The sequence below is a fragment of the Theropithecus gelada genome, chromosome 16 (assembly GCF_003255815.1).
Source record: "Theropithecus gelada isolate Dixy chromosome 16, Tgel_1.0, whole genome shotgun sequence".
NCBI lineage: Eukaryota > Metazoa > Chordata > Mammalia > Primates > Cercopithecidae > Theropithecus > Theropithecus gelada.
This window is the reverse complement of record NC_037684.1, coordinates 28,137,962-28,149,077: the sequence shown is the minus strand read 5'-3', so window position 1 is coordinate 28,149,077 and position 11,116 is coordinate 28,137,962. Positions and strand designations below refer to the sequence as shown.

Here is an 11,116-nt window from a genome sequence, read left to right as displayed (position 1 = left end):
GGATAACAGGTACATGCCACCACACCTGGATAATTTTTGTATTTTTAGTAGATGAGATTTTACTGTGTTTTACTGTTGGCCAGGCTGGTCTTGAACCACTGACCACAAGTGATCTGCCCACCTCAGCCTCCAAAGTGCTGGGATTACAGGCGTGAGCCACTGCACCCAGCCAAGTTGCTGATTATACTTAAGGAAGCACACTAGACAATTGAGAAGAATGAAACATACATTCTACTTATATACAAATGAAAGTGAGTATCTTATATAAAGGGGAAAATAATGTGTTACTCTTTTTTATTGTGGAAATGGATTTCTTTTTCCAGTGTTTCAAATATACAAGCAGAATTGTTTAATGTTTGCCAATAAATATAATAAATTGAAGCAGAAGTTCAAAAATTAACAGCCACAATAGTTTATTTACAATTGAACTCTTTATAAGATATTTACAAGACAACCAATTTTACACATCAGAAATGGTATCAAAAGTTATGAATTACAACACAGACAACAATATGAAATGGGCATAAAACAAAGCTGAAGTAGACAGACAAGCAATTTTTTTTTTAATTTATTAACACTAGCTTAAACTTTGTTAAAGAAAAACAAACAACTATGTTTTAGGAGAACTGCAGGGCCTTCAGTTGAAGATTGAATTCACAGTGTTGTATCCCATGTAGGGAAAAATAAGACTAATTTTCCCCCCACACTCTAACACACTGTAATTTTGCACTTGGAACTTTGCTAATCTACTCTCCAACCTCCTTCTCAACAAAGTCAAATCAAAGGAGAATTAACCTAGAAGAGGGGACAATAAAATAAGAGGTCCTCAGGGAGAGGGAGAACCAAGAAAATAGAACCTACTTAAGTCTGGCCAAATAGCACCTCGTGGATTCTTCTCAGTCTACTTCAAGTCAGAAACTGGGGAGTCCCCTGGGTAGGGCACAAACATAATGGTTAAATTTGCTAACTCATATCCAAAATTAGGAATCTGACATATGCTGAAATCAAGAAGAAACTGAGAGGGATCAAAGAACAAAGTTAAGAGACACTGATTGCGTCTTTCTTCTTTTTGGACACGTTATGAAGAAATATAACATAGGTAAGAGTAAGAAAAATTGAACATCCTGCCACATTAAAATGATGGAGAACAAAGAAAATCTGGCCCAGTTTTTCTAGAAATCTCCTTCTCCTTAAGGTGTGAGATGAGAGCCCCTAGTGGAATTAAGTCCTATTTCTCTCTACATCCTTGCTGCAATGAAGTTTACAGCAGGTTCCCTTATAGAGAGCCCACTCTCCTAAGCAGATGGAGTTACAAATGAAAACCCATAGCCACACACACACACACACAAAAGGAGAAATAAGAGCAGCAAGATCATCCAAGAATACTACATGTGCTGCCAGAATAATTCCTTTAAAAGTCAAATCCAGGAAGCACAGATCAACATCTCACAAAAAGCTTTAGCAGTGGGAGGCCCCTGAGGAACTTTTCTTCTCTTCCCACAATGGTATCCCATTCTCTCTCGTGCTCCACTGATGGGCCAGCCACACACCCTACATACCTTGGCTTCTCCTCTAAAAGTGCTAATAATCTGGGGACATATTCTCTTTAAGGATAAAAGCCCCTACCTTCTAGGAGATTAGACCCCTACTTGTTTTCACACAATAGTCCTGAAGACTAAAGAAAGGCAATTCCTATATATTTGAGACCAGAGGTCTTGGCTCTATTTTCCTTTCAGATAGTTAATAGGGATCTTACACTGAGACCAAAGTGGCCTGGGAGTGCTATCCTGATATTTTAACAAAATGGGGGAGGGGAGAGGACCAAGATGGTACACATACAAATCTTATTTTTACAAAGTGAATGGAGAAGCTCATTAGGTACATCTGTTTGTTTCAAGATGTAGACATTTGCCAGCCAAAGGAAGCACCTATTTCCACACTCTCCCTCTACCCTCCCTAAGTCTCTATCCCACCACCAAGAGCCCAGCTAAAAGGATGAAGCCCAATGAAGGAATACTTGAGAAGTGATGTGATACAAGGACATCTATACAGGTTTTGGCATGCCATCCCAAATGCTAACTGCTTTTGTTTACAGCTGTAACTTGTTCTGAAACTAACCATCCCCACTTTCTTTTCCAAATATTTTGTTTTTTGAAGGGTAAAGAAATTCAGTTACCCATTAACTGAGAAAACAATCACAGCCAAACATCCCTTTCCACATGACTGTATCACAGAATAGTTTTAAGAGAACAACTATCTTCACAGTTATCTACCAACTCTCCGATGTCTTTTATACTCTGTGAAGATGGCTTGCTTCATCGCTTCACTTGTCATTCCTCATCTGGTCCTAAAGCTCATGGTGAGGTTGTTTGTTTTGTTTAGGGTTAAAAATCACTATACCCACTATAAGGAGGGTGTACCAGGGTGAGAAGAGTGCCATGCAGGCACAGTTCTAAAGGAAGGGGTTGCTTCATCTTCCACATGTCTAATGAAGAGAGCCCTTTTACCCCTTTAACATAGGCAAATGTATAGAAACAGACCCCTGAAACTTCTGAATCTGCCAGCCTATAGCTTTAGCTTGAGAGCCCATTTCCCAAAAAAGGGAAAAGAAATCCCAATCACCCTCCATAACTCACAAATAGCCAAATGGAAGAGTTTTTGTGAAATCAGAGTGATGAAAACAAAGTCAAGGGAGTATGAAAGGGTATTATCAGCGAGTGATAACATATGTGAGGACAAAGGTCACATATACAGGTCTCTGCCACTCTCTGGAATGGCATGCTACAACTATCTGAAGACAAGGTTCTTGCCAGCACAGCTATTTCCTACACGTCCGGTGAGGTGTTTGCTTCTTCTGGATCTCCAACCTGCATCGGCTACGCTCATCCAACCAGGGTAGCTCAAAATTCCTGGCAAAAGAGGATGAAGAAATCAACTTGCAAGACTAGAAGGGATTCAGTGTGGACGTGATAGCAACTACAAAAATGTCACTATGTCCCTTACCACTCCTATCTCTGACTAGTTTGGAGTGTCTTTCCTGCCTCAAAGCCAGAACAACTGTGTACCATTAAAGTGATGGAATCATCTACTTCTATCTCAAAAAGCAATCCTTCTAATTATTGGCTTGGGAATCTTACTACAAAAGCTCGTTGCCCAGGTAGCCTCATTTCTGTCAAAGACCCATGGCTATCCCTAAGCCACCTGGTTCCACCTCATATCTAGGCTTCCATGAAGTCTGAGAGGGATGTGTAGGTTACCTGGAAGGGGAGGAAAAAAACGTATACTTACTGTGGAGTTAATTTTGGTAATGGTCGTCCAAATGCTACAACAGGCAAGAAGGGGGTAATCATCAAACTTTCAACTATGGGAGAAAGTCAAACAGGAGCTTATTAGTAATATAGATGGGAAATGTCTAGAAGTTATATCTGCTCCAAAATACACTTCATTCATTCAGAGCAAGTTGTACCCTGGAGCCTTGCACCCTCCTCCTCCTTTGAAAAACCTATTCTTTTAGATGGACACAACTTACCATCATCTGGCTCAGGGAAAAATGAGGTAACCTCAGGCTCAGATTCCTGAATTCCTTTCTTTTTATACATTCTGAGCTGCAGTCGCTGTAAAATTCTTTGTTCCCTGATCCTCTGAATATCCCATCTGGGAAAAACAAACCAAACAAAACAAACAAACCCAACATTACTGTTTACGCAAAACCTGCTCTATAAAAACAACTCACACAATCCAGATGGCAGGAAGACTCCTGCTGACTCCTCTAGACAGGGTAAAGAGAAATGCCTGCCTGGTTAAAGGAGTGCTGTTTTAAGCCTACTGCCTAGATCATGTGTTGGTGTTCCACAGAAAGTAGAACTGAGGAAGGTCATACACAAAAAGAGGCCAAACATGTTTTCCTACAACAACTACCATTTCCAACTAAGATATTCAACCAACTGGGAAGCCAGTAATGTAAGAGTGTTAAGTGCTCCAAGATTCTCCACAGCATGAAAGAGGGAGGTCAGGTTCCCTGATCCTCTGTCCTAGGTCCTAGGGCTCAGTTGTTTCCAGGATGGGCATCTCTGGCCTCACCTTTTCCTTCTCTTCTCATCCAGCTCCAGTTTTGCATGCCGCTTCGAAAACACACTGTCATCCAGGTTCTGTGTAAAGAAAAGCAGCTGATAAGCTATTTATCACCATGTATTATTAGTTACACACATACACTAATTTCCAGCTTCCAGGAATGTAAAATCTTTCACCTTCCAGTTCTACCTGAGTCTGTGGGTTCCATGGATAGTATGGGAACCTCCTGGTAACAGAATCAACAAAACACATACTCCTTTCCCCATCCACACCCTTTTAGAATCTCCAAATTTCAAAATCATTTCCTAACTTTCCAAGGTAAACACCACATCAAACTAAAACCCCCAGACTGCCATAAACTCTCCTCGCCTCCATACTTTGTAGGAATCTGACCTTAAAATAATCAAAACTTTAAGAGTCAAATGAGCTTAGAATATACAATTTTATGGCTGAGGGGTACATGCTTTTTTTTTTTTTGTGATGGAGTCTCACTCTGTCACCCACGCTGGAGTGCAGTAGTGCGACCTTGGCTCACTGCAACCTCCACCTCCCAGGTTCAAGCAATTCTCCCTGTCTTAGCTTCCCAAGTAGCTGGGATTACAGGCGTGCACCAAAAAGCCTGGCTAATTTTTGTATTTTTAGTAGAGACAGGGTTTCACCACATTGGCCAGGCTGATCTCTAACTCCTGACCTCAGGTGATCCACCTGCCTCAGCCTCCCAAAGTGCTGGGATTATAGGCATGAGCCACCGCGCCCAGCCCTGACTTTTCTACTTAGCATAAAATCTATTTTGGGCTGGGCGCGGTGGCTCAAGCCTGTAATCCCAGCACTTTGGGAGGCCGAGACGGGCGGATCACAAGGTCAGCAGATCGAGACCATCCTGGCTAACCCTGTGAAACCCCGTCTCTACTAAAAAATACAAAAAACTAGCTGGGCGAGGTGGCGGGCGCCTATAGTCCCAGCTACGCGAGAGGCTGAGGCAGGAGAATGGCGTGAACCCGAAAGGCAGAACTTGCAGTGAGCTGAGATCCGGCCACTGTACTCCAGTTTGGGCGACAGAGCGAGACTCCATCTCAAAAAAAAAAATCTATTTTGAACACTACCTAGCTATTTATTTTTTAATCAATCACTTAACTACTCCGGACCTGTTTTTTCATCTATAAAATGAAGGAGCTGGACCAGATAATTTCTCAAGTTTCTGTCTGGCCTTAAAATTCTATTTTTTTTTTTTTTTTTTTTTGAGACGGAGTCTCATGCTGTGTCACCCAGGCTGGAGTGCAGTGGCTGGATCTCAGCTCACTGCAAGCTCCGCCTCCCAGGTTCACGCCATTCTCCTGCCTCAGCCTCCGAGTAGCTGGGACTACAGGCGCCCGCCACCACGCCCGGCTAGTTTTTTTTTTTTGTATTTTTAGTAGAGACGGGGTTTCACCATGTTAGCCAGGATGGCCTCGATCTCCTGACCTCGTGATCCACCCGCCTCGGCCTCCCAAAGTGCTGGAATTACAGGCTTGAGCCACCGCGCCCGGCCCTTAAAATTCTATTTAATTCATCCATAGTACTATGACATTTTCAAGTTATACCCTCATGTTCTATTTAATCTCTTACTCTCTTCAATGGACTGCTCTTGGTTACCTACCTCCAAAAGGTCTGAAGGATTTGGGTCCCTTAGAGGCTCTACTGAGTGGTCCCTCCAAGAAGGAACTGAAAAAAAAAAAGAGAGAAAAAGAAAGGGAGGAGGGGTGGAACCACCCTTAAATCTAAAGTCACACAACTATTCACTAGGATAAGAGGTCTCTCCCCAGATGAGACAAAGTTACCAAGTGATAGGAATCCATTCTATGGCCTCCCTGAAGCCATATTCAGTGTCCTTGCTATGGTATAAAAGAACCTAAAATGCCATTGCAGTCTGCCAAACTCAGGATCACAAAAACCCTAAACCAATACCTGACAATTCATATAATGGATGCTATAGCAGTTCCTGAAAAACAACTGAAATTTGTTGTCATTTTGAAGTCTATAGTAGTGTAATCAATCATACACCAAGAAATCTCACTCTCCCACATCCAGTGGATGGGGAATGCAGCTCCCAACCATCCACCATCCCACCAACCCCCACCCCAGGCCCAGCCAGCACAATTCCTATTCTACTCACCAGCCAAGACTGAAGTTTCTCCTGCAACACTTGATGGCATCAGACACCCTAAATAATGCAGGAAAGAAGAATAATCTCAGTGTAAAAAGAAAAAAAGCCCATACCCCAAATGGAGGAAAGGATCATCACTGAAGTTCTCACTAGGAAGCCATTTTGTTTTTTGAGTTGTTCTTTTGAGAATTTCTCTCTGGGGGAGGGGAAGAGGGAACAACAGACAAAAGAAAAGAAAATAAGCCCACCACTTTTTTTTTTTACACTGAGACGACTTCTTTTCTTCATTATTTAGGGTGGTTTCCCTGCAACAGTTGATGGCCAAGGATATCAAACCTTAAACTCAGAACATGGCAGGTGAGTAAAAGTTGACCCTATTTTTCAAATAAAAGATCAGTGTTCTCAAAACTTACATATGTAGTCTTCTTAAACAGCTCCCTCCTCCCTCCAAACAAACTACCTTGCTGGTCCAGCCTGAACAACATGCACAAAAACTTTGGCTCCCCTAGAACAAGCCATTGAGCCTTCCTCTTGAGATAGGGGCATCAAGAATAAGGATTCACATGTTTATTCACAACTCAGGCTCCTCAAGGGGCTGGGATCTCCCCAATCAGATTCCTTTGTTTCACTATGCCCACAATCTCAGAGGTGTTTGAAATTGTCTGTACTAGGGAAGACAGGATTTTCAAAAATAGCCAGTCACACAGAACAGCTCTGGACCAAGCCATTACCCAATCCCGGATGGGAAGTTGCTTCACGTTTCTCTTAAGTTGTTACGCAGCATTGCCATGGCAGCAAAAAAGGTTAACCATTAAGGAAGAACCTGTTCAACTGACTGAACCAACAAAAATCTGAACCTAGATCAGGATCCTGATCTAATGTACTCAAGTGTGAGGCCTAATAGAGGTTAGATCATTAAGATGACTAATCTAGCTTTCCCACTTAATTTTGTCACCAAAACAGCCAAACAAAGCCTGGAGAACGCTCTTGTCTCACTGGAATGGATTTCTATCCCCATCCTGCTAGGCAAGACACAGTGGTAGAAACTTGGGACTGCGGCTCTATCCTAGAAGGCCTCCCCAACCATTACCCCAGAGTAACCGCAGTGACTGACATAGACTAATATTACATGATTGAAGGCACATTCCAGTTACTGGTTGATGTAGAAGATAGGGGAGCATCTCTGTGTGGAAGCCATAAAGGAAAAAAAAGGGAATGAAGACCAAGGTCCCACACCCCACACCCTCCCCAAGCAGCTCAGATATCCCAAGATAGTCCTTATTGTTTGAAAAATAGTTTGTAGACCATTTTATTTAAATATATGAACAACCAATGGGCTACTGCAATCCAAGTAAACTCTTCACATTTTAGAACCTTTGTGAAGTATAGTAAGATAAAGTAAGACTGTTGGTCTTTGGCAGATTCCTCCTGCCCCCCAGACAGGGACATAGATATACAGATAAATGTTTATATAGTTAAAGAGCGGAGGCCCAGGTGAAAATTCCCCACCCCAAGCTGGCTCCCCAACCCAAAAATTACCATTGGCCCCTGAGAACACCCAAAGACCACCCTCCCAGATTTCACACAATATCAATTGCAGGAACAGTCGTGCATGGCAAAGTATAGTTCTATGCATTTCACAGCACAGAAAACCCTTCTTTCAGAGGGCATGCAAGTTGCCGGAGATTACACCCCCAAGTCTGGTGCTCTTGTGATGAGCAACTTACTGGCAAACACATCTCCCAGTGTTGTAAGCAGGCAAATACATTGAGCACATTTTGCTGTAATTCCATCTATTTGCAATGCCTGCACAGTGTCTGTCTCTGGCTGTTAACTTACTCATTCTTGACAGAACTCTGCTTTATTGATTGCACTTTTTTAAAAATGCCAAAGGCATTTTCACACTTGTTAGCTTGACCGCCACCACTAGGGTATAAGAGCAAGTGTTCTCTATGCCTTACTTGCTACAGTCTCCTCCTTCTTTGGAGAGGATTCCCGTAATGGTAACGGTGATGGGGGAGGCTGGTGCCAACGACACAAATACATTTCTGTGGTGGAAAGGTACGGCAAATCTTCTATCTCACTTGAGAAGGCTTTCTCCTTGGGATGGGTGCTGGGTCCCTTTTGGGGAGTGGAGAGTCTTGGTGGGGTGTCCACTGAAGACCGGGGCTTTTCTGGGGTTTCTTGGCTCCTCAATTCACGTTTACAAACAGTTTCAGATAAGGAACCACAGGGTTCCTCTTTAATAGGAGAGTGCTTAGGAGTTTTTGTTTTGACTTTTGAAAATTCAGGAGCCAGCTTTTTAACAGGAGTCTTTCTTTCTGTACTTCCAAATGGGGATTTCCTATTAGATAGGGAAGAAAACATTATAAAATATATTGACACTTGAATAAAATCTAATTTGAATACATTCTGGAGCAAAAGAATAAACTGGTTATTTTGCCCCAAAATGACAAGTATTCAGGTACCTAAATGTCTGGTGTTCATTTGGCAGTCATGAGGAGGAACACCCCAGGCTTAGCAGTATATAAAATAAGCCATTAGTAAATTTTGTTTTGTTTTTTGAGACGGAGTCTTGCTCTGTCACCCAGGCTGGAGTGCAGTGGCATGATCTCAGCTCACTGCAATCTCTGCCTCCCAGGTTCAAGCAATTCTCCTATCTCAGCCTTCCAAGTGGCGGGGATTACAGGCATATACCACCATACCTGGTTAATTTTTTTTGTATTTTTAGTAAAGGCAGGGTTTCACCATATTGGTCAGGCTGGTCTCGAACACCTGGCCTCAGGTGATTCACCCACCTAGGCCTCCCAAAGTGCCGGGATTACCGGCATGAGCCACCGCACCTGGCCAGTAAATGTTTGTTGAATAAGGAGTTTTCATGCTTAAGAATATTCAAGGTCCACCAGGTGCAGTGGCTCACGCCTGTAATCCCAGCACTTTGGAAGGCCGATGTGGGCGGATCACTTGAGGTCAGCAGTTCGAGACCAGCCTGGTCAACATGGTGAAACCCCGTCTCTACTAAAAAAAATACAAAAATTAGTTGGGCGTGGTGGCGCATGCCTGTAATCCTAGCTACTTGGGAGGCTGAGGCAGGAGAATTGCTTAACCCTGGGAGGCAGGGGTTGCAGTGAGCTGAGATCACGCCACTGCACTCCAGCCTGGGCGACAGAGTGAGACTCCGTCTCAAGAAAAAAAAAAAAAGAAGAATATTCAAGGTCCTTTAGCCAACATCATTAGGTGCCACTACAACCCACTACATTAGGTGCACCTATTTCCTGTAACCTAGAGATCAGTCTCTTTCCTTTTCCCCCCAACCCTGTACCACATTAATTATAACTTTTATTTCCTTTTTCTTGCTGTCTGCTGGCATTCTCTAGCCTCTTTCTTCCTCCCTTCTTCCCCTACCACATCTCAAGAAGTCATCTCCCTTCCTCTTTACCAACCTAAATTTTATACTCCTTTTTTTTTTTTGAGACGGAGTCTCACCCTGCTGCCCAGGCTGGAGTGCAGTGGCGCGATCTCAGCTCAGTGCAACCTCCGTCTCCTGGGTTCAAATGATTCTCCTGCCTCAGCCTCCCGAGTAGCTGGGACTACAGGTATGTGCCACCACACCCAGCTAATTTTTTTATTTTTCGTAGAGACAGGGTTTCACCATGTTAGCCAGGATGGTCTCAATCTCATGACCTCGTGATCCGCCTGCCTTGGCCTCCCAAAGTGCTGGGATTACAGGTGTGAGCCACCGTGCCCGGCTATACTTCTTTTTCAAGACTGATTTCCTACTTAAAGTTTCACAATTCTAACCCAGAATAATTTTTAATATCCCTGCATCTTACAAAACTTAGTTTAATGTCTGTAATCCCAGCTCTCTGGGAGGCCGAGGTGGGAGGATCACTTGAGCCCAGGAGTTCGAGATCAGCCTGGGAAACAAAGTGAGAGCCTGTCTCTATAAAAAAATTTAAAAAGTTAGCCAAGCATGGTGGTGAGTGCCTATGGTCCTAGCTACATGGGAGGCTGAAGTAGGAGGACCACTTGAGCTCAAAGAGGTGGAAGATGAAGTGAGCCATGTTGGCGACACTTGCACCCCAGCCTGGGTGACAGAACAAACAAACAAAAAACCTTAGTTTATATCAGGTGTTGTACATCTACATATTTTACTGCATTTGAATTCTGAGTTTTCAAAATGTATGCCCATCCTTACAGTTGGGCTAATTTCTCTGAGTCCAAGGACAGTTCCATTTTACCTTTTTTTTTTTTTTTTTTTTTTTGAGACGGAGTCTGGCTCTATTGCCCAGGCTGGAGTGCAGTGGCCGGATCTCAGCTCACTGCAAGCCCTGCCTCCCGGGTTCACGCCATTCTCCGGCCTCAGCCTCCCGAGTAGCTGGGAGTACAGGCGCCCGCCACCTCGCCCGGCTAATTTTTTTTGTATTTTAGTAGAGACGGGGTTTCACCGTGTTAGCCAGGATGGTCTCGATCTCCTGAACTCGTGATCCGCCCGTCTCGGCCTCCCAAAGTGCTGGGATTACAGGCTTGAGCCACCGCGCCCGGCCCATTTTACCTTTTTTTAAAAACTGAAACAGGGTATCACTCTGTCACCCAGGCTGGAGTGCAGTGTGCAGTGGTACAATAACAGCTCACTGTAGCCTCAACCTCCCAGGCTCACGGCCTCAACCTCCTGAGTAGCTGGGACTACAGGTGCATACCTCCAGGCCCGGCTAATTTTTGGATTTTTTGTAAAAGTGAGGTCTCACTATGTTGCCCAGGCTGGTCTCAAACTCCTAGGCGCAAGTGATCCCTCCCTCCCCACCTTGCCCTCTCAAAGGGATTACAGGCATGAGCCACCACGCCTGGCCTCTATTTTACTTTTCTTTTTTTTTTTTTTTTTTTTTTTTTTTTTTTTTTTTT

At 43.6% G+C, this 11,116-nt stretch overlaps 1 protein-coding gene across 1 annotated transcript in view; it reads right to left on the bottom strand.

Annotated features, from left to right (window-relative positions):
- Positions 1–396: 396 nt before the first annotated feature.
- MSL1 (male specific lethal 1 homolog) overlaps positions 397–11,116 on the bottom strand; it is a 16,193-nt gene continuing 5,473 nt past the window's right edge. The window contains 7 exon segments of the mRNA XM_025362047.1: positions 397–2,909; positions 3,289–3,361; positions 3,530–3,654; positions 4,081–4,148; positions 5,708–5,772; positions 6,224–6,271; positions 8,176–8,558. Of these exon segments, the coding sequence (XP_025217832.1) occupies positions 2,819–2,909; positions 3,289–3,361; positions 3,530–3,654; positions 4,081–4,148; positions 5,708–5,772; positions 6,224–6,271; positions 8,176–8,558 (853 nt within the window). The 3' untranslated portion in view covers positions 397–2,818.